The sequence below is a fragment of the Notechis scutatus genome, chromosome Z (genome assembly GCF_049901735.1).
Source record: "Notechis scutatus isolate UNSWTSFEM ecotype Mainland chromosome Z, rNotScu1.2, whole genome shotgun sequence".
Classification (NCBI taxonomy): Eukaryota; Metazoa; Chordata; class Lepidosauria; order Squamata; family Elapidae; genus Notechis; species Notechis scutatus.
The window spans coordinates 125069667-125096635 of record NC_142025.1 but is presented as its reverse complement, the minus strand read 5'-3'; the positions used below and the strand labels follow the sequence as shown (position 1 = coordinate 125096635).

The 26969-nt window shown below is 43.7% G+C and overlaps 1 protein-coding gene across 8 annotated transcripts in view; it reads left to right on the top strand.

Annotated features, from left to right (window-relative positions):
- TEP1 (telomerase associated protein 1) overlaps window positions 1–26969 on the top strand; it is a 98736-nt gene that overhangs the window by 18899 nt on the left and 52868 nt on the right. For all 8 annotated transcript variants that reach the window (XM_087945136.1, XM_087945135.1, XM_087945138.1 and 5 more), the window contains 21 exons: window positions 945–1037; window positions 2420–2544; window positions 4006–4163; window positions 6296–6405; window positions 7039–7129; window positions 8408–8567; window positions 9295–9514; window positions 10816–10962; window positions 12202–12276; window positions 12934–13052; window positions 13604–13669; window positions 14657–14800; window positions 15243–15419; window positions 16950–17070; window positions 17920–18044; window positions 18986–19102; window positions 19580–19697; window positions 20757–20948; window positions 22619–22809; window positions 25165–25318; window positions 25408–25587. In XM_087945136.1, the coding sequence (XP_087801262.1) occupies window positions 945–1037; window positions 2420–2544; window positions 4006–4163; window positions 6296–6405; window positions 7039–7129; window positions 8408–8567; window positions 9295–9514; window positions 10816–10962; window positions 12202–12276; window positions 12934–13052; window positions 13604–13669; window positions 14657–14800; window positions 15243–15419; window positions 16950–17070; window positions 17920–18044; window positions 18986–19102; window positions 19580–19697; window positions 20757–20948; window positions 22619–22809; window positions 25165–25318; window positions 25408–25587 (2883 nt within the window). The remainder of the gene's footprint in view (window positions 1–944; window positions 1038–2419; window positions 2545–4005; window positions 4164–6295; window positions 6406–7038; window positions 7130–8407; window positions 8568–9294; window positions 9515–10815; window positions 10963–12201; window positions 12277–12933; window positions 13053–13603; window positions 13670–14656; window positions 14801–15242; window positions 15420–16949; window positions 17071–17919; window positions 18045–18985; window positions 19103–19579; window positions 19698–20756; window positions 20949–22618; window positions 22810–25164; window positions 25319–25407; window positions 25588–26969) is intronic.

The following is a 26969-nucleotide window of genomic DNA, read 5'->3' as shown; positions in this document are numbered from 1 at the left end:
TCTATTCTATACCTATTCTATATTCTACATTATATTCTACTCTACTCTACCCTACCCTACCCTACTCTACTCTACTCTACTCTACTCTACTCTACTCTACTCTACTCTACTCTACTCCACTCCACTCCACTCCACTCCACTCCACTCCACCCACTCCACTCCATATTCTATTCTATTCTATTCTATTCTATTCTGTTCTGTTCTGTTCTGTTCTGTTCTATTCTGTTCTATTCTATTCTATTCTATTCTATTCTATTCTATTCTATTCTATTCTATTCTATTCCATTCCATTCCATTCCATTCCATTCCATTCCATTCTATATTCTGTTCTCCTATCCTATCCTATCCTATCCTATCCTATCCTATCCTATCCTATCCTATCCTATCCCTATCCCTATCCCTATCCCTATCCCTATCCCATCCCATCCCATTCTATTCTATTCCTATTCTATTCTATTCTATTCTATTCTATTCTATTCTATTCTATATTCTGTTCTCTATTCTATTCTATTTTATTCTATCCTATTCTACTCTACTCTATTCTTATTCCTATTCTATTCTTATTCCTATTCCTATTCCTATTCCTTTTCTATTTCTATTTCTTTTTCTATTCTATTCGATGGATAAATTTCCTGACTGTGACAACAGTCAACTAGTGGAACGGCTTCCCTTCAAAAATTGTGGGTACTCCATCACTGGAGCTTTTTAAGAAGAGACTATACAGCCATTTGTCTGAAATAGTATAGGGTTTCCTGCTTGATCAGGGGGTTAGATTAGAAGACCTCTAAGGTCCCTTCCAACTCTGTTATTCTGTTCATCGTGACTTAGCTTGTGCTAATGAAGGCTTATCTAAGCCTGCATATCAAATATATCTCTAGTATGGACTCTTCTAACATGTGACAGACAAGATTATTGATTTCAGAAGTTTGGTTTTTTTTCAACAGAGTGAAAGAAATACCTCTTGGGACAACTGGAAAAAGCACAAACTAGGCCGGAACCCAGTGTTTGCAGCAAGATATGAAGCCTTGCAGAAAACAGTAAGGGCTCTTGGGATGTGTCTGTGTGTGGGGGAATGGAGGAAGATATCCCTCTAAGTTTTGTTCATCATTTTGAACAGTTCAAGTTCAGATACTATCAAAGCATGCATTGAGATTAACTCCTCCCCTCATGTCTGTTTGTAATGTAAGGAATTTTCAAGGTGGATGGGAGTCCCAAAGGTGCTTTTTCAGGAGGCAACTGGACTTTCTGGTTTTTCTTTGAAGATGTTTCGCTTCTCATCCCAGAAGCTTCTTCAGCTCTGACTGGATGGTGGAGAATGGAGGGATTTATACTCCTTGCATACAGCTGGTCATCTGCATTCTTTTTAGAGAGTCATTGAGCCATCTGTGTCCTCATGGTCACCTGAGTGATGCAAACGAGTGTGAGTGGATTTCCAGAAAAAAATGCAGATTACAGAAACTATTTGCACTTCAGTTTGAGATGCAGACAACACAGACTCATCCCCAACAGCCTGCGCCTGTCTCCAACTTTCATGCCCCTGGTGGAGACTGACTCTGAGGGAGAAGAAGAACAGCCGACAGGGAGTGGAAGTGTGTCTCCGGAGGTTGTGGAGGAGGCTGAGGAAGGGCAGAGGGCGGCTGAGCAGTCAGAGGAGGACCCAGGCCCATCCCCTCTCCATCTTAGGGCACATAGGGAGGAGAGGATAAGGGAGAGACGTGGTCTACTCAGGAGGAGAGGGCCTTGGTCCTCTTCATGGGCTGCAGCTGTGACAACTGAATAAGAGATCGGACATGCGTATAGGCAAGTGCTGGAAACAAAGCGTGGAAATATCTCTATGGTTCCTCTATGAGTTTGGCATCCTTCCTAGTGTGTGTTATCTGTGGACATCCTCCAGCCCTTATCTTGCCTGGTTTGTGTTGCTTTTTTCCTTCTTCTTGTAACTGTTTGGGAGTTTTTTTATTTCCGTCAAGAATATTCGGAGCTTGGAAGCAAAGTGAAGGAATAAAAGGGGCTTCATCTATTTTCTGTGACTGTGTTTGTTTTGTATCCCACCTGGGGTCATCACACCAGCAGTGAAGGGACACTTCACTGTCCCTTCACAGTGAAGGGCAGAAAACATCCTGCAGCCAAGAAGGCTCGCACTACTCAGGTGATTCTGAAGCCACAGATAAACCTCCAAGTGGTCTTAATGATTCTCTCCAAAAGAATGCAAATGACCAGCTGTCTGCAAGGAATATAAATCCTTCCATTCCCCACCATCCAAGAAGTTGAAGAAGCAAAATGTCTTCAAAGAAAAAACGAAGTCCAGTTGCCTCTTGAAAAAAGCACCTTAAGGACTGAGAACCTAGATAGAGAAGGTGGATTGGAGTGTTCCTATAAGACACTGATTGCTTGATTCTCTGCCCTTTGACTTCTCTAGAGTCAAGAGATGATGGATTCAGTAAAAGAGGAAGCTGTGAGAGATTTGTTTTCCCTGAAGAATTTGATCCACCGCCTTCATATTTCGGAGCCAGCTCAGCATGTCATGAGCCTCTTGGGACGGAGGTGAGATGGGCTAGCACAGCTGGAACCACATTTGCGGGCCCGGTGTGGCATCTGTGTTTTGAGTTTTCCCCAGTTGTGTACAAGTAGTCCTCAACTTATAATAGTTCACATAGTGACCATTCAAAGTTACAATGGTGTTGGAAAACAGAGATGAATTACCAATTTTCACACTTACGACCATTATAGCAATCCCAGAGGTCATGTGATCGGACATTTGGCAACTGGTTCATATTTATTATGGTCACAGTGTCAATAGGGTCAATCTTTGTGAGCTACTGAGAAGCAAAATCAATGGGGAAGCCATAATCACTTAACAATGGTGCCACTAATTTAACAGCTGCAGTAATTCACTTAACACCTGGGACAAGAAAGGGCGTAAAATGGGGCAAAATTCATTGAACCAATGCCTCACTTAACAACACAAATCTGGGCCTCAACTATGGTCGTAAGTCAAGACTGCCTGTATAATTTTCTCTTAAGTGGAGGGTGATGCTAAGACTTGGAATGGCAATTTTTCCCTGGAGCCAGCTAATGTGACTGGTACAAATGCCAAAAGGATTCCAGAGGTAGTCCTCAACTTATGGCCACAGTTGGCCTCAAAATTTCCATTGCTTAAGTAAGACGGTTATTAAGTAAGACGGTTATTATTATTTTCTCCAAATTATTACCTTTTTTGGCCAAAGTTGTTCAGCGAATCACTGCAGTTCATGAATCCTGTGGTCACTAAACAAATCTGGCCTCCCCCATTGACTTTCCTTATCAAAAGGTCACAAAAAGTGATTGCATGACCTGGGACCCTGGAACCGTCATAAATACATGCCAGTAGCCAAGCATCTGAATTTTGATCAGGTGACCAGAGGGATACTGCAATGGCCATCAGGATAAAAAATGGTCATAAGTCGCTTTTTTCAGTGCTGTTGTAACTTTGAGCAGTCACTAAGATTGTTACTAGACTAAGATGATTAAGGGCTTGGAGACAAAAAAAACATATGAAGAATGGTTGCAGGAACTGGATATGTGTAGTCTAGAGAAAAGAGGATTAAGGATGACATGATAGCAGTGTTCCAGTATTTGAGGGGCTGCCACACAGACAGTCAACTTATTTTCCAAAGCATCAGAGGGGAGGACAAGAAACAACAGATGGAAACTAATCAAGGACAGAAGCAACCTGGAATTAAGGAGAAACTTCCTCACAGTGAGGACAGCTTGCCACCAGAAGTTGTGGGTGCTTCATCACTGCAGGTTTTTAAGAAGAGACTGGACAACTGCTTGTCTCAAATGGTATAGGCTGTTCTGCTTGAGGAGTGGGTTGAACTAGAAGACCTCCAAGGTCCCCTCCAGCAGTATGCTTATTGATTGACTAAATGGTTGTAAGTTGAGGACTAATTATACCCATTAGTTGGTCCATTAGTTTTTTTTTCTTTTTGTAGACCTTGAGTTCACAGTCTTTCTCTTCTCTAGGTACCCCACAGATCTGCCCTCCTTTTCCCGAAGTCGATTGCCAGGGCCCTGGGACCCAGCCCTTGCTGGCACTCGCATGCAACTGCCGGTGCCCCAAACATGGGATCGAGAACTGAGCTACCATGGGAACAAGGCTGCTGTCTGGGAAGAGCTGATTGGTAGGTGGAAGAGTTGACTGCGTTCCTTCATTTTGCAGGTGCTCATCTCACTATTGGACACTAAAATCCCAGAAAGTCATGCTGATTAGACAGAATTACAGTGGAAACATGGAAAATAAGCCTGAACCCAAATAGAGGCAGTCCTTGAGTTATGACGACTTGTAGAAATGTCTGTAGAGATTCTCAGTCATCCAGGTTGTAGTTGTCCCAAACATGCTTTTTTGAAGAAGCAACTGAACTTTCTTGTTTTTTCTTTGAAGACATTTCACTTTTCATCCACGAAGCTGCTTCATTGCTTCCATTCCCCACCATCCAGTCAGAGCTGAAGAAGCTTCTTGGATGAGAAGAGAAATATCTTCAAAGAAAAAAACCAAGTCAGTCCAGTTGCCTCTTGAAAAAGCACTTTTAGGACGACCAGCAACCTTTCAAAGTTACAATAGAACTGAAGGAGTGGTATGTATAACCAGTCTTCACAAGAACCCTGGTGGTGCAGTGGTTAGAATGCAGCATTGCAGGCTAACTCTGCCCACTGCCTGGAGTTCAATCCTGATGGGGCTCAAGGTTAACTCAGTCCTCCGTTCTTCCGAGGTGGGTAAAATGAGGACCCAGATTGTTGGGGGCAATAGGCTGACTCTGTAAACCACGTAGGGCTGTAAAGCACTGTGAAGCGGTATATAAGTCTATTGCTTATCTTCGAAGTTCTGGCTTTTGTGATTGTGATTCAGGTGCTTGGCGACTGGCTCATACTTACAACAGTTCCAGTGTTCTGCAGTCACTTGATTGCCATGTGTCACCTTCTGTGATGTCTTCCTACAAGCAAAGTCAATGAGGAAACCAGCAAGGAAGGATGCAAATTGCTCCCATAAGTGACTTCTGCTTCTGCTATTTCTTTTGAGGCACCCTGCAGTGGAGTACAGGCAGTTCTCGATTTATGGCCACAACTGACTCCAGCATTGATATCGTTAAATGAGAAATTTGTTAAGTGAGTTCGGTCCCATTTTGCAACCTTTCTTGCCACATTTGTTAAGCGAATCACTGAAGTTGTTAAATTAGTGACACGGTTGTTAAATTGAATCTGATTTCTCCATTTTCTTTGCTTGTCGAAAAATTGCAAAACATGGTCATATGAGCCCGGGACACTGCAGCTGTCATAAATATCAACCAGCTGTCAAGCATACAAATGTAGATCGTGACCACGGGATGTTGCAATGGTCATAAGTGTGAAAAATGGTCATAAATCAAGGTTTCTCAGCCTGTGGCCATTATGGGTTTTTGCAAGTCAATGGGCGGGGGAAGACAGAGTCATTTAACAACTGTTGTTAATTTAACAAGGGCAGTGGTTTGCTTAACAAATGTGGTGAGAACAGTTGTAAAATGGGGCAAAACTTACTTAACAAATATCTTCATTTAGCAACATAAATTTTGGACTTGATTGTGGTCATAAATTGAGGATTATCTGTAATCCCTGTGATTACTAAGAGTTGAAACTGATTTGATGAGAAAAGATCAAAAGAAATTGGGGTGACGTTATATATAGAACAAGTTTGGAAACTTTTACAAACAAATATTGCAGGAGTGCTATAATTGTATTTATATTACATTATGCTACACTTTACTCTCTAATGTATTGCATAATATGACTTGCAATACAATATGCCACACTGCAGATTGTATTTATTAATGCTTACATAGTCACATTTTAATCTTATTCAACTCTGAATTATACCTTTTACATACACTTTAATTTATATGTATTGAAGTGTTATTACACTTCTGTATTTAAGTGACAAGGCTAAACAAAGAATGTAATAATATATCATGGTAATAACAAAGTAATGATGAGCAACATAATGAAAATTATTTCCTTTAAATGGCAATCATGTAAACTGCAAGCGGAAAGTAGGATTAAATCATAGCCAGAGGGGATGTAATAGAAGCAGATGATGCTAAAAAGTTTACAAAATATAAGCAGAAAAATATTAACTATTGGGGGACATGGAGGCATCCCTTTTTACTCCATTCCTCCACCTCCCAAGCTTAAATATATGTGTGGAAAGTAAAGAAATATATTACTTCTGCTTGCTGAATTTCAACTGTAAAATTACCATCTACCGTTACTTGCTTCCCCTTAGATTCAAGGAAACTGCCCTTTATGGCAATGCTACGAAACCTGCGGAACATGTTGAAGTCTGGGGTGAGCGAAAGGCACCATCAACATCTTTTAAAGCGCCTTGAGGATAAGGTAAGTCCATCTATACGGGTAATCTTCAATTTACACCATTGGTTTAGTGATTTTTCAAAGTTACAACGGCAGTGAAAGCCATACTTAACCGCCCAAAGCCACACTTAACCGCCATTGTAGCATTCCTGTAGTCACATGATCAAAATTTGGACACTTGCAGTGTCCCAGGGTCACATGATCCTCTTTTGCATCCTTCTGGTAAGCATAGTCAATGAGGAAGCTAGATTCATTTAACAACCAGGTTACTAATTTAACAACTACTGTGATTTACTTAACTATGGCAAGAAAGGCTGTAAAATGGAACAAAACTCAAGAAGAAGCTTCTTGAAATGGAAGCAAAACATTTTCAGATTAAAAAAATGTAGAATGTACAGTTGCCTTTTGGGAAAAAATTTTTTGGGGGGGATGTTTATGTTCCTGAAGCCCTACCATGATTGGCTTCTCGCAGGGTGGATAAACATGCTAGACATTTAATTCCCAGGATTCCTCAGCCAGTAAGGCTGATCTTGAGTCTTTGAGAGCTGAAATCCACTTATCTTGCAGGTTCTATTCTGGGAGAAATTCATACTAGATTATTCTATCCTTTAAAGTTAATAATTTTCATTCTATTTCTGCCTTTGGTATTTCTCTCAGGACTCTGTCATCCGCAGCAAACAACTTCCTTTCCGGTTCCTTTCAGCCTACAAAGTGATTTTAGACTTGGAAAAAGAACTTAAGGAAAAAGGTGAGGAATAGTTAATCTGGGTTGAATCGCTGTGAATTCTTTACTACCATTGGAAACAGCCTCCAAAGTCTGGGGTCCCCAACCCATGGTCCACGGACCGACACCAGACCGTAGCATACCAGAAACCTGGCCATATAAACAACACATGGGATGCAGATAACATGTGAAACCACGCACCTGAGGTGATATTTAGCAGATTCTGACTAGTTCTGGAGAACTGGTAGCAGAGATTTTGACTTCAGCAATAGAGTGGTCAATGTCTGGAATACTCTACCCGACTCTGTAGTTTCTTCCCCAAACCCCAAAAACTTTAACCTTAGACTGTCTACTATTGACCTCACCCCTTTCCTAAGAGGCCTGTAGGGGGCGTGCATAAGCGCACCAACGTGCCTACCGTCCCTGTCCTATTGTTTCTCTTATTCTTTTATTTTTCTTATATGTACCCATTTCATGTATTCACAACTATGTATACATTTATACTTATTATCTTGTAAACAATTGGAAAATAAATAAATAAATAAATAAATAAAATAAAATAAATAAATAAATAAATAAATAAAAACTGGCAAAAACCACCTCTGACTGGCCCTGCTCCCATCTATTCTCTGCCTCCTGAGTCCCAGCTGATCGGCTGGGTCTTCTTTTATTGCCCTACACAGTAGAACGGAGCTGGAAAGCAAGTTAGTGGGGTGGAGAATGAATGGAGATTTTACAGTATCCTTCCCCGGCCACACCATTCAAGCCACACCCACCAAGCCACATCACACCCACCAAGCCATGCCCACAGAACTGGTAGTAAAACATTTTAAATTCCACCACTGCCATGCACCCTCCGATCTTCAGAAAAATCTCTCTCCACGGAACCGGTCCCTGGTGCTCAAAAGGTTGGGGACCCCTATTCTAAGTCATTTTGTCCCATTCTGAATTTTTTAAAATACATCCTTTCGGAATTGTGCTGGAGCCCATCCTCAGGGAACTTCTCTCTAATAGCACAGTGTCTGTTACAGAGAAGTTCCCTGAGGATGGGCTCCAGCACGACCCACAAAAAGCTAGGAAGACAAAACCTGTTGTCCCAGTAACTGACCCAGAGTGGATCCTGCAACGTTATCCTGGGACATGTATATTTGCTCTCATTTGCGATGAGGGATGAATGTCAATGAAGTCGGAAAAGCTGATGTGGTTGACTAGGCTACCTATGGGTAGAAGTATCTATTTGCAAATGAAGAAACAGAGACCTTCCTTCCTTGTTTCCCTGAGCATCTTTTTCTCTTCTTTTAGACAAGCCCTTCCCGAATAACCGACATTTCGTCGAAAAGGTCACAAAGCTATTGAAACTACCAATGAATTTTGAAAGACGCCGATATGTACGGGGTTGCATGGAGATCCCACTTATTTTTCAGATGGTGAAGAAGGAGAAGAAGAAACTGCTTAAATCCAGGTAGGAGGCTGTAGACTGTCCTTGTCTTTGTGCATAGCAGACGTTCTGGAGAGGGAGAATGAAGTATTGGCTGTAGGATTTAGACCAGTGGTGATTCAAAATTCAATTTTTTTTTACTACCGGTTCTTGGGTGTGGCTTGGTGGGCATGTTATGGCTTGGTAGGCATGGTTTGGTGGGTGTGGCAGGGGAAGAATACTGTAAAATCTGCATTCCCTCCCAACTCCACTGACCTGCCTTCCAGCTCCATTCTCCTGTACAGGGCAACAAAAAAAAGACCTAGCTGGTCAGCTAGGACTCAGGAGGCAGAGAATAGATGGGGACGGGGCCAGTCAGAGATGATATTCTGAACTACTCAAAATTTTCGCTACCGGTTCTCCAGAACTGGTCAGAACCTCTGATTTAGACTGTAGTAATGGGGTGACATGATAGCTCAGTGGTTAAGATGCTGGGCTAGAACTGGCAGCCCTGGCTCAAGATCTATACCCCACTTGATGGGGTGAGCTCCTGTCCTTACCTCAGCTGCCAACCTTGCAGTTCGAAAGCATGCAAATGCAAGTAGATAAATAGGTACTACTTTGCTGGGAAGACAACAGCACTCTGTGATGTCAGCATTCCAAGTGTGGCCTTACCAAGGCATTGTAAAGTGAGTATTAGCACTTCACGTGATCTTGATTCTATCCCTCTGTTTATAGAGACTTTCTTCTTTCTCACTTTTGTATTTCACAGAGTCGTTCACTACACCGCCGAGCTCCTGCAACGCTACTGTCAGGCTCTCGAGACGGCAGTTGGGTTATCAGTCAAGCATAATATGCACCCCATTCCTGGAAGGACTCTCATCTTGATCTCCAACTGCTATCAATTGGGGAAATCTTGTGTTCAAGGCAAAAATATGTATTGTCCAACTTTTGACAGGAATAGCTGCAACGATCAGAAAAATCCCATGACGGTTGGTAAACAGTTATCATTTGTCATTCAGTTCTCCCTCTTTTTCTGCCCTTCATTTGGTTCAGGGGTCGACAACCTTAAACACTCAAAGAGCCATGAAGGTCCTAACTGGAAGCCCCCCCCATTCAATTCTGGAGCTGACCAGAAGTCTGGTTCCCCCACCATAAAGTCTCCTAGTGCGGCATCCTTTTTCCTCCACTGACCAGAAGTCCAGTTCTCCCACCATAGAGTCTCCTCCTAGCGCAGTGTCCTTTTTCCTCTACCTGACCTAACGTGAAGCCCTATCAATTGTGGAGCTGACCGGCAGTCTGGTTCCCCCACCATAAAGTCTCCTCCTAGTGTGGCGTTCTTTTTGCTCCGCTGACCGGAAGTCCAGTTCTCCCACCATAGAGTCTCCTCCTACAGCAGTGTCCTTTTTCCTCACTTGAAACCCTATCAATTGTGGAGCCAATTGGCAACAGGGAGCCACAGCAGAGGGATGAAAGAGCCACATCCGGCTCCAGAGCCATGGGTTCCCAGCTCCTGATTTGGTTCAACAGTAATTTTCTTTCAGTCCCGTATCGGTGATGCGGTAAATTTCCCTCAGTCCCATATCGGCGATTCCATTTACCTTCATGTTCTTACCCTGTCCCGTTCTGGCCCCACCTCCTAACTATACCACCACCCGTGATTTTGTCCACTTGTCATCCATCCATGGAGTAGGATGTTATTGTGATTCTTTAATTATCGGATTGTCTCATTGGAGTTCTCTACCCATCAGACCATCTTATTCTAATGTTGACACAGAGACAGCTGACACAGATACAATCAAGCAAGTCCGTTCCTCGGGATAAATTATCGAGTCTTAGGTGTCTCGGCTCCATCTCGTGCAGCAATGGAGTCGTGACACTCCAGTTATAATCTTGTGTGCCAGAAACTTCGGTCGCCTAGAAATTATTTTTGAAAACTTCCCCCCTCTCTTTCTGCTGGTATTTCTTAAAAGACTAGAGAAATATTTTATGAGTTGACACATGGAGTCGTTAAGAGAATCTGGTTACCTCCATTGGCTTTGCTTGTCAAAAGCCTGCTGGGAAGGTTGCAAATGGTGTTCAGATGACCCTGGGACAGTGTATCCGTCATAAATATATGCCAGTTGACCATCGATCAAATTTCGATCACGTGACCATGGAGACGCTGTATGGCTATAATTGTGGAAGCCAGCCATACATCACTTTTGTTCAATGCTGCTGTAATGGCCACTAAACAAAAGGCTGTAAGTTGGTGTGCCTCTCTTAATGTCACTTTTCCCCTCTCTTTCCCTAGGTCCGGGACTTGGCCATGTTGCTGGGCTCCATGTTATATTCGGTCTGTGAACAGGGTAAGGTTTTCCTCTGCAACTTTTCAGACATTGTGGGGGCGATTCCCATGACCGGTTCCGTGTTGAAGGATGTGCAAACCTTACAGAACACGGTAAGACCTCACCATGTTTTGCTTTTATCCAGATAAATATAAATGATCACACATTGTGTAAATCGACAAGGGGGCTTAAGGGGATGTTTGGTGACTATGGTTGGTGTAAACTATACCTAGTTAGGTTCTCTGATTTTAATTTCTTCAACTTTCTCCTTCGGTTTTGTTCTGTGTAAGAAAGCATAGCATGGCTTACTCCCCAAAGGGAATTTTTGTGAAGGGTGTATAACTTTGCACAATGAAAATTGCAAAAAACAATAGGAGAAAATTTAACCAAATTCCCTCTTCTCTCCTCCCCTCTATATAATGAAGTAGGAAGAGAAAGTGACATGAAGACAGGAAGGGCTGTGAGTCATAGATTCCTCGGGGCCAATTAGCAGGATAGTGAATCTACAGTAGAGTTTCATTTTGTAGGAGACAAGCAGGTAGAGCTGGGTGGTGGCAGTGGAGTAAAATATGTCATCAGCTTAGAATCCTTATGTTCCAACACAAGTCCTCCTTGATTTCCATTCACCTCTATCTAGCACCAATTTATTAGTTGTCCAGATTCTTGTGTGTAGGCCTCAATAAATCATTTATGCTGTAATCTATTTACATTTATGCTGCCAAAATATATATATGGAGTAATAGGAGACCTAGTGGCACAGTGGTTAGAATGCAGTACTGCAGGCTGATTGTGCCCACGCTCAGCAGTTTGATCCTAACCAGCTGAAGGTTGACTCAGCCTTCTAACTTTCTGAAGTCAGTAAAATGAGGACCCAGATTGTTGGGGTCAATGTGCTGATCTTGTAAACCGCTCAGAAAGTGCTGTAAAACAGTGGTCCCCAACCTTTGGGCCATAGCCCACTAGGGGGCCGTGAGGGGATTGCAACCAGGCCACGGCAATGGCCAGTGAGTGTGTGCACACACATGCACATCCTTGCTTTTGCGTGAGCAGTGGGCGAGCACATGCACACGTGCTCCATTTGCTTGAGTGGCAGGCCTGCATGCATGCTGCTTGCGCAAATGGAGCTGCATTCACATGTGTACTTGCTGGCTGCTCATGCAGAACCATCCCCTCTCTCCCTTCCCCAACTGCTCTGTAAAGCCAGAGACATTGGGGAACTCTGCTATAAAGCACTAAGGGACGGCATATAAGTTTTAAGTTCTATCTACACGAATGATCCTGGTTTTTACACCTGACCCATTTACAAGAATGAATCCAGGAGTGTCTGATGTGTCCAATACTTCTTCTTTCAGTACAATACAGTGTACTACAGTGACGACTGGTCGGCATCGGACGTCATCAAGGATTTCTTGTCTCGGCGGGAACATGTAAGTCCATGGTAAAAATGGAGAAAGCTTTCAATTAGAAGGACAGGCTGGACAAAAGGATCAATTAAAAATCCATCAGGTTTAATCAGAGGTGGGATGCAAATATTTTTACTACCGGTTCTGTGGGCGTAGCTAGGATGGCATGGCCATTTGACTGGGTGGGCGTGGCTGCTTCTTATTGCAGCACCTCCCCCATGCCCCGCGCTCTGTTTTTTTGGCTTTGGGGATCAGGGAAGCCTCCTGGGAGGCCGTTTTTGCTCCCAGGAGGCTTCCTGAGGCCCAGGAGGCCAAAAACGGAGCACAGGATGGGGGCGCATGCACACACCCCCACACACACACTGCATTTTTTGCCTCCTGGGACTCAGGGAAGCCTCCTGGGCAAAGCAGTAAGACAGCAAGGGGGATCCCGGAACAGCTGATGTCGGAACAGCTGATTGTTGGGAGGAAAAAAAAAGAAATACCTGTTCGGCCAAATTAGTAGCTGGTTTTTTACTACAGGTTTGGCCGAATGGCAGCTTCTTCAGCTCTGACAGGATAGTGGGAAATGGAAAGATATAAAAAGTCCAGTTTCTCTGCAGACTTGGAGTTTTACTACATGCAGTGTGATGTGTCCCTCCGTGTTACAGAACTCTCTTATTTCTCTTTTCCCAACTCCAGGTGGATACGATTCTCTTGCTAAGCTCTGATGTTGAAAACTTAAGTGGTTCTTGTCTCCAGCTGTATCGCCAACATGTTGCTCCAGATTGCCTTTTCATCAATATCTGTGCTGAGCCAGGGTAAGGAGGGAAAATGGGTCCTTCCTTAGACTGTTCATTTACTTTTATTTTTCTTGATGTACCCTTTCTGAAGCACTTCCAAAGTCCATATATTACTAAAACTCTTGTGTCTGTTTGTTTGTAACCTTCACCTGGGATAAACAGTGCAACCTAGGGCTATAATTTTTGAACCCATGTACCTCAAATGGACTAACTTACAAAATGTACCCAAAAATCCAGGACCTACAGTTCTCATGGGATTAAAATTTGGCAAAGTTGTGGCTGTTTCAGTGTTACCATATTACTGTAGTTGTCCGCAGACATGTGATTGTTCTTTTCAACACTTCCTGCTAGCTTCCTATGGGATAAGTCAATGGGGAAGCTATTGGGAAGTCAGAAAGTTGCTCCCACTGCTTTTTTGCCTCCCTCTGGTCCTTCTGTTTTTCTGTTTAGGTAAGGAATATCTCTGAAATAGCCCAACGGGGACACAGGTTGTCTAGTTAAAGAGAATTCTGAAGTAGCAGTGTGCTGCGCAATTAAAGGTATACTTTTTTTTTGCCTTCCACCTTTAGGGAGAAGAGAACTTTTAAATCCAGGAAGGATGTGGTAATCCATGGTTTCAGCGAGCAGATGTTCAGGTAAGCCCTGGAGCTAGACAAGTGGATAGAAATGAATGTGGATGGTTTGCTTGATGTGTGAATGATTACATTTTGTTATGGGGTTGCTCTCACTGGACCACAGAAGGCTGTTTCCACAATGGGAAGTACTGCAGAGAGTTTACATAATAGCAATGGCACTTGGTCTTTTATACCGCTTCACAGTGCTTTACAGCCCTCTCTAAGTGATTTAGAGAGTCAGCATACTGCCTCCAACAACAATCTGGGTCCTCAGTTTACCAACCTCAGAAGAATGGAAGACTGAGTCAACCTTGAGCCAGTTAGGATCGAGCTCCAGGTTGTGGGCAGAGTTAGCCTGCAATACTGCCTTCTTTTTTTTTTTAATCTTTTTTTTAATTTAAGTTTTTATTGGTTTTTAAAAACAAACATAAACAAACAAAACATAAAACCATCAAGCCATCTTCCATATGTATACATACAGTGTGCCGGTTGGTCCACAAATTGTTTTGTGCTTCCATTTCGCAGTCCTCAATCACAACCACATTGCATATAATCTCATACTTTCAATCAAAAATCAAATACCTTAGTATCATTATTAATCATTTGACTATACTTTTATTCATTCATGTTTTACAAGATAATCATAATTTACTGCCTTCTAACCACTGCGCCTCCAGGACTAGTGTGAAGATTGATCATTCTAATTTTGACTGGTTGCTGAACAAGTGGGCATAACTCAAGGATTGCTTCTATTTGTGTTTAGGCTTATTTTCCACATTTCCACTGTAATGTTGTCTAGTCGGCATGACTTTCGGGCAGAGTTAGCCTGCCGTACTGCATTCTAGCACTGCGCCACCAGGCCACAAAATGAGCTTTGATAACTAGTGACTGTTTAAAGAAGCAGTTGGAACGAAAGCAGAATTCTCAGTAGCCAATTGGTGTCTGGTGTCCGCTTTACTGTCTACTGGGAAATTCTAGATTTCAAAAGACGTTTCTTACTTTGACCAGGTTTATGTCTGAATGTGGCAATTCCCGGTTCTTGGAACACGTTGGCAAAGTTGACGAGATTCACGGCTTGCCCAAGCAGCAGAGAACAGCGACAGCTCAGCAGGAACCTGGAGTTGTGTCCTTGATCCCTTTGCCCCGGAGCAGGTGGTTTTACAGGGGAAGTAGTGAGAAAGGGGATGCAGGGGCTCAGTGGCTAAGACGCTGACCTTGTCGATCAGAAAGTTCTGCAGTTCAGCAGTTCGAATCCCTAGTACCGCGTAACAGAGTGAGCTCCCATTACTTGTCCCAGCTTCTGCCAAACCAGCAGTTCAAAAGCATATTAAAAATGCAAGTAGAAAAATAGGGACCACTTTGGTGGGAAGGTAACAGTATTCTGTGTGCCTTCGGCGTTTAGTCATGCTGGCCACATGACCATGGAGACATCTTCGGACAGCACTGGCTCTTCGACTTTGTAACGGAGATGAGCACCGCCCCCTAGAGCCAGAAACGACTAGCACGTATGTGGGAGGGGTATCTTTACCTTAGTGAGAAAGGCCATGAATTACTCTGGATGGAGAATTGGGTATTGACTCCTGTTTTCCTGCAGGTGGCGCTCTGTGAGGGTTTTTGTCTCCTCTACTTTCCGGGACATGCATGGTGAACGTGACCTGCTTATTCGCTCTGTTTTTCCCGAGCTTCGCGCACGAGCAGCCAGGTTCTGCTTAGCAATCCAGGAGATTGATCTGCGCTGGGGAATCACGGAGCACGAGAGCCAGAGGAACAAGTATGTGGGGTGCTTATGGGGAAGGAGTGGGGGACGAGTAAATCAGAATACATGTTGAAGAAAAAAATGTTTTTCCTTACGATTTGAACAATTAATCAGTGGAAAAACTTGCCTCCAGAAGTTGTGGATGCTCCGACACTGGAAGTTTTTAAGACAAGATTGGACAACCATTTGTCTGAAATGGTATAGGGTTTCCTATTTGAGCAAGGGTTGGACTAGAAGACCTCCAAGGTCCCTTCTAACTCTGTTATTCTAATATGTGCAAGAAGTATGTTATCTTTTCTGGGTTGGACCAGTGGATTTCAAAGTTTTTGGTCTCAGGATCTCTTTACAGTCCTGATAATGATGGTGCACTACAAAAACCTTTGGTTTATGTGGGTTATACCTATCAATTGCGCTAGAAATTGTTAAGCAAAACCTCAAACTGACAGGAGGGAAGTTCAAAAATAGTATTAGAAAGTATGACTTCACAGAAAGGGTAGTGGAAGCTTGGAACCAACTTCTAGCGGAGGTAGTTGGTTGATAATCTGTAACTGAGTTTCAATATGTTTCCTGGCCATTTGCCTCAAAAAATAAAAAATAAAATAAATCATAAAAATGAATAAGAAATAAATAAAAAACAAACTCGAAGGGTAGACTGGATAGAGCACTAGGTCTTGTTTATGATGTCAGTTTTTTCTGTTTTTGTGTTTCTAATTAAACTGAGTATTTTAAAGTATTTGCTTGGCCTCGTGAAACCCTTGAACTGAGTCTCAGGGACCCTGAAGGTTCGCTGGATTAGACTACTGTAATACACTCTGCTTGGGGCTGTCTTTGAAGACAGCGAAAGTGCCGCCAGTTCTAACTACCTGAACAATTAGGATGGGTTCTTTCTAAATTTCTCCCTGTGACCATTGATCTCTTAGCCCCTAGCTAAGATTCTGTGCAGTTCAGAGAACCTCCAAGTCCCACTCCTAGCTGGCCCCACCCACCCCTCCTCTCCCCGGAGTCCCCACACTGCTCATTTTGGATGCAGCTAAGTTCAGGCACACATGGAAGCTCAGGGAGGGTGAAAAAGGGGCTTCCTGGAAGTTCGGGAAGGCCGGAAATGGGCCCATTTCTGGCTTCTGGAGCCGGAAGACTTGAAAAAGCCTCTGGAGCTCAGACAGGGCAACCCCACCTCCCGTGGTGCAGGAGGCTGGCTAGGCCACACCCACCATGGCCACGCCCACCCAGCAACCAGGCAGAGAACCCTTTACTAAAATTTTTGAAGCCCACCCCTGCTCCTGCCTCACTTGTCTGATTGTTTCAAAGGCAGCAGGTCTTTCCCTCGGCCCCCACGGTCATTCACACATTCCATTAAACTCCTGAAGTCTCTTTTGCAACTATTATTCTGCAGCTAATAAAGCACAGCACCCTACGATGTACTGAGACACCAAAGTCTGTTTTAAAAAAAGTCATCTTGCATGGGTTTCCCCGTGTGGGAAGAAGAGGGGATTGAAGCAAAACTGAGGAGTGGGAGAAGAGAGTCACCAAGGCCTCTTTCTTTAGGCAGGTGGAATTGTGTCTGTCCGAAGTCTCCCGGAGTGACCTCTTCATTGGAATCCTTGGGGAGCGCTACGGCCATGTCCCAAAAGAGACTTCCTTGCCGGAGGAACCGCAGTATGAATGGGTGAGAGATAACACGGATGTGAACCTTGGGATGTTGATGATCCAGAAGAGTGTGTCTTGACCTCAGCAAGATGTGTGGACTTCAACTCCCAGAATTTCCCAGCCAGCATCTGACTGTTGACGGTGCAGAACAGTGTTTCTCTACCTCAATGACTTTAAAATGGGTGGGAATTCTAGGAGTTGAAGTCCACCTATCTGAAGTTTGCTGAGGTTGATAAACTTCCTTTCCCAAATGAATAAAAAAGTAAACATCAATTGGTGTGCAGAAAGCAGTGATTTAGGATTTGCTGTTGTAGGGGGTGTTCACATTGGCAGAGATTTGCATAATGTGTATTTTATCAGCAGACAGATCTGGTGGGATTTAGTGGCCCCAACAATTATTGGGACAAGGTCTGTGGAAAATAACATAGAAACAGATTAGGGTAGGGTAGGGTAGAGGGTAGAGTAGAGTGTAGGATAGGGTAGGGTAGAGTAGAGTAGAGGGTAGAGTAATGTTGACTGTAGGGTAGGGTAGAACAGGACAAGGCAGGGCAGGGCAGGGCACTTTATTTGTCCAAGTGTATATGCAGAGCAATAGAATAATAATAATCATAATAATGATACTAATAAGAGAGGGTAGTAGAGAAAATGAGAAGGATAACAATACTATTAGAGCTGTACAACATAGGTAAATATACTTAGACATAAGATAGCACTTTGGGCCTAATTTGTGGGCTTAATCAGTGTTGACAGAAAAGGCAGAAAATGAAGGGAATCAAGTCTTACCCAGAGCTAAATGTGATCAAAGACAAAACAGCTTTTGAGATGATTCTTAAGAGTAAGAGCTACTGTTTGAATATTCTCCCTGCAGGTGAAAACATATCCATCAGGACGCTCCATCACAGAACTGGAGGCTGTTCAATTCCTGAATGGTAGCCATGATCCCACAGCAGAATCTAGGGCATTTTTCTATCTACGAGAGCCTGACTTTCTTGGGTAAATTGTTTTTCTCAACTAATTTGCAGATCCTATGAGCACCTTTCCGCTTACTAGGAGCCCTGGCGGCTCAGTGGTTAGAATGCAGTACTGCAGGCTAGCTCTGCCCACAGCCTGGAGTTTGATCCTGATGGGTCTCCAGGTTGACTCAGCCTTCCATTCTTCCAAGGTCGATAAAATGAGGACCCAGATTGTTGGGGGCAATATGCTGATCTTGTAAACTGCCTGGAGAATACTACAAAGTGCTAGGGGACAGTGTATATAAGTCTTATTGCTATTGTTACTTAAATCTAATTCAGGTACTTAATAAAAAGAATATATTTGTAGGCATTACAAGCCACATGATTCTTTCTTTCTTTCTTTCTTTCTTTCTTTCTTTCTTTCTTTCTTTCTTTCTTTCTTTCTTTCTTTCTTTCTTTCTTTCTTTCTTTCTTTCTTTCTTTCTTTCTTTCTTTCTTTCTTTCTTTCTTTCTTTCTTTCTTCTTTCTTTCTTTCTTTCATATTTTTATCATGTTTATGTGGTGTATATTGGAGGCAGTGGCCCCCTCAGAGCTGTCTGCAACAAAATTTCATTTTAATGTATGCCGGTTAGTGTAGTGTAGACAAGTCTAAGTCTACAGTGCTGTACAGCATTCTCTGTGCGGTTTACATAGTCAGCCTATTGCATCCAACAATTTGGGTCCTCATTTTACGGGCCTCAGAAGAATAGAAGGCTTGAATCAACCTTGATCCCTGTCAGCATTGAACTCCAGGCCGTGGGCAGAGTTTCGCCTGCAATACTGCATTCTAACCACTGCGCCCCCAGATTGATAACGTTACCTGTTCTCTCCAGTTCATTCCACGCCTTCCAGTGGTGCTTTTTAACCCAAACAGCAATTCTCAACAGATTGGGTTGTCTTCCTCGTACATTTTGAGCTGTCTGTCTCTCTCGCTCTTTCCAGTTCCGTTCCAGAAGCATGGAAGAAAGATTTTGGGGCTGAATCGGAAGAAGCTGCCCAACACATGGCTGATTTGAAGGGACATCTCAGGAAACATGGAAGCTTGGCCGCCTTTAGCAGGTAAAGGAAGTGATCATTGTGTATGTACTGTGATATCTGAGGAGTAAGAGGGAGAACTACAATGACTTGAATTAATTCAAATTAACGAACCCAACTGGGGTCCAAAATTTCTATTGCTAAGTGAGGTAGTTAAAGGAGTTTTGTCCCATGTTATTACTTTTCTTGCCACAGTTGTTAAGTCAACCAGTGCAACTGTTAAGTTAGTAACATGGTTGTTAAGTGGATCTGGCTTCCTCATTGACTTTGCTTGTCAGAAGTTCGCAAAAGGTGACCACGTCACCTTGGGACACTGCAGCCGTCATAAGTACATACCAGTTGCCAAGCCTCTGAATTTTGATTGTGTGCCCATAGGTTGTAAGTGAGAAAAAGGTCATAAGTCACTTTTCAGTGCCATTGTAAGTTTTAATGGTCACGAAACAAATAATTGTAAGTTGAGGACTACCTGTAATGTGTCCTAACCTGACCTTTCTTTCATAGTTATTCCTGTCAGTGGGGTGGAGTAGCCCAAGGCCAGCCTTTTGTGAAAGGCCTTGAAGATTTTGGCCACAGAGTCATGCAGGATGTGTGGAAATGCCTCCAGCACCACTTCATTGAGGTACCTGAAAACTACCAGTCTTCTTCTTCTTGTGACATATCTGTCATCTCAATCATTTCGGCAATCCTATTTTTATCAACAGCCACACACACAAAAAAAAATGCTGTTGAGCTTTGTCCAAACCAGAGGTCTCCATACTTAGCATCTTTAAGACTTGTGGACTTCAACTCCCAGAATTATCCAGCCAGCATAGCCAGCTGAGGGACTCTGGGAGTTGACGTCCACAAGTCTTAAAGTTGCCAAGTTTGGGGACCCCTGATCCAAACCAATAAAATTACCAATAAAGGAGAATATTTATAGCTTAGGTTTGAAATGAGGGTTCCTTGGCACTCTCTGACCTTGGTTGTTTTCTTGCAAATGTTTCATTACCAAACTACAGTGGTACCTCAGTATTCATCGTTAATTGGTTCCAGGAGGCATGATAAGTACCAAACAAGATGAATACCAAACATGTTTTTCCAATAAGGAACAATATAAATAAATTTTAACGTGCTCTCAAACCAAAATGTGCGATGCACATTTTGAGACAATAGGCAAAAAGATAGAGTTGTATATCACTACCTGAGAAATGATTCTAAAAATTAATACATACTTAGATTAAATAGAACAAAAGCTTCACTTTGCCTGTATTGATGAGGGAAAAAAAGGGAAAAATACACAAAAGGACCATAGAAGTGAAGATAAGATTTCAAGGTAGGTACACAGGGCAAGAGCTACCATGTGACTAATGCGTCACCTTCTGTTTCAACTGGAAAGGATAGCGGGTCATGAGGTAAACAAGAGTAACAAGTTCTAGCTTGCACATTGAGTACCAAATAAATGACAAGTTCTGGGACAAAATTTTCTCGTCATAATGTGGTGAATACCAAATTTGATGAATTTCCAAGCAGTTGAAGTGAACTGCACTGTATCATCAGGACTGCAAGGAAACAACCAAGCTCAGAGAAGTAACAAGGATCTTCACATCTGCCCTCTTTCAGAGCTCTTCCATAATTGAGCTTGTCAGGAAAGTTTATTCAGAAATAAACTGAGCTTTATTTCTCTCATCTTTCAACTTAGGGAAGTGAATCTGAACTCACAACAGGCTCAAAGGAAGAAGAAGGAAACGCTCTGCAAGAATCTTTCCAGGAATCACAGCAAAGAAGGTTTTGTGCCCGGACGAAACTTCTGAATACCACAGCGACTCAGATGCGCGGTGGCAAGCTTTATGTTGTCAGCGGTGAACCTGGCCAGGGAAAAACAGTTTTCTTGGTGAGTAAAGGGAAGGTTGAAGCAGTGGGGAGATCTGGAAAACATGGAGATATGGAAGCTCAGTATAGAGCAATAGCACTTAGATTTATATACCGCTCCACAGAGCTTTACAGTCCTTTCTAAGTGGTTTATAGAGTCAGCCTATTGCCGCCAACAATCTGGGTCCTCATTTTATCGACCTTGGAAGAATGGAAAGCTGAGTCAACCTTGAGCTGGTCAGGATTGAACTCCAAGCAGTGGGTAGAGTTAGCCTGCAATACTGCATTCTAACCAGGTTTCTAGTATATGTTCTGGTATGATTAAAATAGTACCACCTGCACGCAAGGAGAAATACTAGTAGCTCAGGGCGGGAGAAGGGACAGACTTGAATTTTCAGATCATGGAAAAATACAGGTAGTCCTTGACCTACGACAGCTCATTTTGTGACTGTTTGAAGCTACAACAGCACTGAAAAAAATTGACTTATGAATATGATTTACACTTACGACCATTGCATGTTCCCCATGTTCACGTGGTCAAAATTCAGATGGCCACTGACTCATATTTATGACAGTTGCAATGTCCCAGGATCATGTGTGATCAACTTCTGAGCCCTTCTAACAAGTACAGTCAATGGGGAACAGCCATGTTTCTAACTTAACATCTGCTGTGATTCACTGAACAACCATGGCAAGAAAGATGGTAAAGTGGGACAAAGCTTACTTAACCCACTATCTCACTTAGCAACAGAAATGTTGGGCTCAATTGGTCAAGGACTACCTGTATTAGAGATCCATTCGTGTTAGTTCTGAAGATGCATAAGAGACAAATTGTTGAAGAGTTTGTGGCATATTTAGAACAAAAAAATAACAGAGTTGGAAAAGACCTTGGAGGTCTTCTAGTCCAATCCCCTGCTTAGGCAGGAAATCCGATCCCTGTGATGGCGAGCCTATGGCATGCATGCCAGTGGTGGCACACAGAGCTCTCTCTCTGGACACGCGAGCTGTCGCCCCAGCTCAGTTCTGCTGCGTATGCACGCATGTGCCTCCTGCTGGCCAGCTGGTCTTTGGGTTTCTGCCATGCATACACAGGGGAGGGGCGCATGTGCGGTCATGCACGAATGCATGGGCAGGGCTCATGCACGGGGTGCGCACACATTGCATTTTAGGGATGCACATGCATGCAGTTGCTTTGGGCACTTGGTGCCGAAAAGGTTAGCCATCACTGCCCTATACCATTTCAGGCAAATGGCTATCAAATCTCATCTTAAAAACTTCCAGTGTTGGAGCATTTACAACTTCTGGAGGCAAGTTGTTCCACTGATTAATTATTCTTAACTGTCAGGAAATTTCTCCTTAGTTCTAGGTTGATTCTCTACTTGATTAGTTTCCATCCACTGCTTCTTGTGCTGCCCTCAGGTGCTTTTATTCCTCTCTGTGGAAATATTTATTTATTTTTATTTTTATATTTATTCCTCTCTATGAGAGATGGACTTTGCCTCCTTGTGTTTTGTTAAAGCTGGAGTTGTTGGCCTGAAATGCTCCCCAAGAGAGAATTCTACAACCAGTGGTTGGGTTGGTGTTTGAGGTTGGCCGCTTTAATTCCAGGTTTGATGGGATTATGGAAGGAAGGCTTACCTCGGCTGGGACCCATGACCGAAGGTTTCCCTCCTTTTCTTCCTCTCTCCGCAGGCAGCGCTTGCAGAGAAGCTCAGGAAGATGGTCCCGCTGCAAGGAGAAGGCCCTCCCCCCAAGTATCATGTTGTAGCGCATTTCACCAAGGCGGGGCCCAATCAGACCAAAGCCCAAGTCGTGTTGGATCACCTCTGTGCCTTGCTGAGGAAGTTGCTAGAGAATCCTCCGACCCCCCCTAGAAGTTACAGGTTGGTGGAGTCCTAATTCTGCACAGCTGGGCTTGACTATGCTCTGTGTTACATCCTCAAACCCCCAAAACTCTAACCTTAAACTGTCTACCGTGGACCTCACTCCATTCCTAAGAGGACTGTAAGGGGGCGTGCATAAGTGCACCAGCCTGCCTACCATCCCTGTCCTACTATTCCCATTTATTCATACTTATTTAGTATGCATATACTTATACCCGTTTATACTTACATGTTTATATGTTATGTTCATACTAACACTTGTTTTCTCATACATGCTTGACAAAATAAAATAAAATAAATAAATAAATAAAATGTTGGGCATCATGAGAAGTTGGCCTCAAGACTGCCCTCTGCCCTCCAAGTGTTGGCACTACAACAAACACCGGCTGGCGGCCCAAATGCCACGATCCCAAATCCTAAATCTCTATCCACACCGATACCAAACAGCACCAGTTCGATTTTAGCAACACAAAAATCACTGGCCATGCTACTACACCCCCACACGCCCGTGAGTTCATCGAAGCCTGGCACTCCATAAGCAATTCCATCAACAGACACACTGACCTACAACCAGCCTACGAACTGCTCAGAATCCAAATCAACCGCACAGCCAACCGGAGACAGCACTGACCCCCAAACAACCCACACAATCCCCTCCCCATCAGCACTTCGCCTCCCAATGACCCTCACCTGATGCAACCTCACTTCTGACAAGATAATTCAACTATTCAAGGCCTTGAATTCACCTGCCATCAACACTTAATAGAATAACAGAGTTGGAAGGGACCTTGGAGGTCTTCTAATCCAACCCCCTGCCTAGGCAGAAAACCCTTCACCACTTCAGACAAATGGTTGTCCAATCTCTTCTTAAAAACTTCCAGTGTTGGAGCATTTACAACTTCTGGAGGGAAGCCATTCCACTGATTCATTGTTCTGATTGTCAGGAAATTCCTCCTTAGTTCTAGGTTGCTTCTCTCCTTGATTAGTTTCCCTCCATTGCTTCTTGTCCTGCCTTCAGATGCGTTGGAGAATAGCTTGACTTCCTCTTCTTTGTTCAACCCTATCACAAGACCTTCATTTAACACATGCACACCTGAAGCCAGTGGTGTATATTAACCATTAAACAGACTAAGCACTTGCTTAGGGCACCAGGCCCAAAGGGGACACCACAAAAAACTTCTATATAGCCTAAGCTTGGCTTTGTTTGTACAGTATGTACAAGGCGGGGTGGGTGGGTGGGCGCACCAAGATTTGTCAGTGCTTAGGGCACCAGTGAGCCTTAATCTGGAACTGCGTGAAGCCCTTATAAAGAGAAGAACACTGGCATCCCCTAAACTCTACTGAAGATGTTACGTAGCCTAGTTATGAAATGTTTGAAAACCAACCCACAAGTTCAGAAAATGAACCTTCATCCTCACACTACAACAAAACCCAGAATTCCCAGTCAATTGGTTAATGAGGGGGTCCTTGGTGCTCTCTGACCTTGGTTGTTTTCTAGCAGACGTTTCATTACCTGAACTGGGTAGCATCATCAATGCTTGTTATGCTCTTGTTTGAATCTGATTCCGAGGGAGAGGTCGAGCAGCTGACAGGGTGTGGGAGTGTGGCTCTGGTGGCTGTGGAAGAAACTGGGGGAAGGGCACAGTCTGGCTGGGCCTTCAGAGGAAGACCCAGGGCCACCCCCTTTTCATCCTAGGGCATGCAGGGAGGAACGGAGAAGGGAGCAATATGAGTTACATAGGTTACAGGGGAGAAAAGGGCCCTGATTCCCTTCATTAGCTGCAGCTGGGAAAACAGGATTTAAAAAGGGCGTTTGCGCACAGAACCTTGCTGGAAGCAAAGTGTGAATTATCTTTGTTTTGTCAAGTCTTATCTGGGTTCCGGTGTCCTTCCAACTGTGTGTGTTTCGTTATCTTTTGAAGTCTGCATTTCCCTATCCTGCCCTGTCTCATTAATTGCTGCAGCGTGGTTTGTGTTGGTTTTTATTTATAATCTATATGTACTTTGGGTTCGGATTGAATTTCTTCCCTTTAAAAACTGTTCTTGGGAGAGTTTTATCTCCAGCTGATGATAACTGGACATTGGGGCCAAGTTGGAGATATTAAACGGACTTTACCTACTTTTGTGACTTCGTTGCTTTTGTGCTATGCCCCGGGTCATCACAGTGCTACTAAGGGGTGGGGTTTGCTCTCAGTTTATATTCTAAGTGGCTTGTCCTGTCTCTGTCAATCACAGCAGGGTGGGGCATTCTGGGAGTTGGTCCACACACATGTTCAAATAGCCAAGGTTAAGAATCGCTGAATTATCCTGATCTTACAAGAAGGAAAGAAGAGATATTTATTTTTTGACTTACAGAGGGCTTGTAACCCAGTTTGAATGTCTTCTCCATGCGGTGGCCAAGTTGCTGAAACGGCGCCAGTCTTTGGTGCTTTTGATTGACGGTGCTGACTTGATCCACGCTGCTGGAGGAGAGCTGGTAGCTGACTGGCTGCCTGAAAACATGCCCCAGGTAAGCTGTAGTTTCCTTTCATATCCTTGGCTCCATTAGCCTGGTCCTTATAGAGTCACATCTTTCCTTGGCTCTGTTTCTCCCTGCAGCGAGTCAGCCTAGTTCTCAGCGTCTCTGCGGACTCCACACTGCTTGAATCTCTTAAGCAACGGAAGGATACCGTCTTCATTCCCCTTGAGCCTTTGGCCCCTCCAGACCGAGCTGCCATCGTCCGCAAAGATTTGGCCCAGCATGGGAAAAAATTGGAGGAGTCGGCTTTTAATAACCAGGTAAACCAGACTTGTGTTCTGAACCAGCTCCCCAAATACGATAAACTCTCTGACGTGAACTCAAAATATTCCTTTATTAGGAATGCCGGCAGCTCTGGCAAAAAGTTTCCCTCGCAGGCTAACAAGGCCAGCCAGCCGGAAGATGAATAGTTGTCTGCCACACTTATTCATCTCCACCCCCTGCCCTTTATCCCCAAAACAGTGGCTCTTCCTTCCCCAGGATCAGCCCAGAGCTTTCCACTGCTCTCCTCTGCTTTCTGCGCATCCATGCATCAGGCACTGGACCCAGCTCTTCCTCCTCTTCCTCATCAGCCACCTCCAGACCTGAAGGCTGTTGACTCTCCGTCTGAGGACTGATGGACAGTTCAGGCTCCGCCTCTGTCTCTCTCTGCCAGTTCCATTCCCTTCTTCCCCCTCGGAGCTCTCAGGTTGCTCTGATGCTGATCCTGACTCCCACGCCTCCTATGCCTCCTCCTCATCTGATTCAGCTGCTGGAGGGGCTGGCGGCCAACAAGCCACAACAGGTTGACTCAGCCTTCCATCCTTCCGAGATGGGTAAAATGAGGACCGAGATTATTCAGGGAGATAGGCTGACTCTGTAAACTGCTTAGAGAGGGCTGTTATTGCGATCGCTAAATGGCAATTCTGCACATCTAATCATGGTCATGCCCAAACGTTCTGTACAAGCACAACAGCTGAATAGCCATATGTCATGCCTCCAGCATATACAGGTAGTCCTCAACTTACAACAGTTCACTTAGTGACCGTTTGAAGTTACAACAGTGCTGAAAAATTAAAATTATGACCATCGTTCACTATCGTGATCATTGCCACGTCCCCATGGTCATGTGAATTACATTCGGATGCTTGACAGCTGACTCACATTTATGACGGTTGCTGTCTCCAAAGGTCACGTGATCCTCTTTTGCCACCTTCTGACCAGCAAAATCAGTGGGGAAGCTGATTCGCTTAATGACCACATTACTAATTGAACAACTGCAGTGATTTGCTTAACAAATGTGGCAAGAAAAGTAGTTAAATGGGGCAAATCTTACCACATTTTTTCACTTAGCCATATAAATTCTGGGCTTAGCTGTGGTCATAAGTCGAGGACTACCCACATTATTCCTACAGTGCAAATGAAATGGAATGGGGCACTTGACGCAGAGCCTTCAAAATTCAGGGGCTTATAGCATTAAGGAGACACGGGTTGAAATTTCCACCCCTTCCTGAAGTTTATCGGGAGATCATAGGCTAGCGAAGTCATAGCCACGAGATCAGGGATGGGATTCTACCAGTTTCCACCTATTCGCTAGAACCGGTTAACATTCTAAGCAGTTTGGAGAACCAGTTGTTAGAAGAAATTACTGGCCTAATCCTGT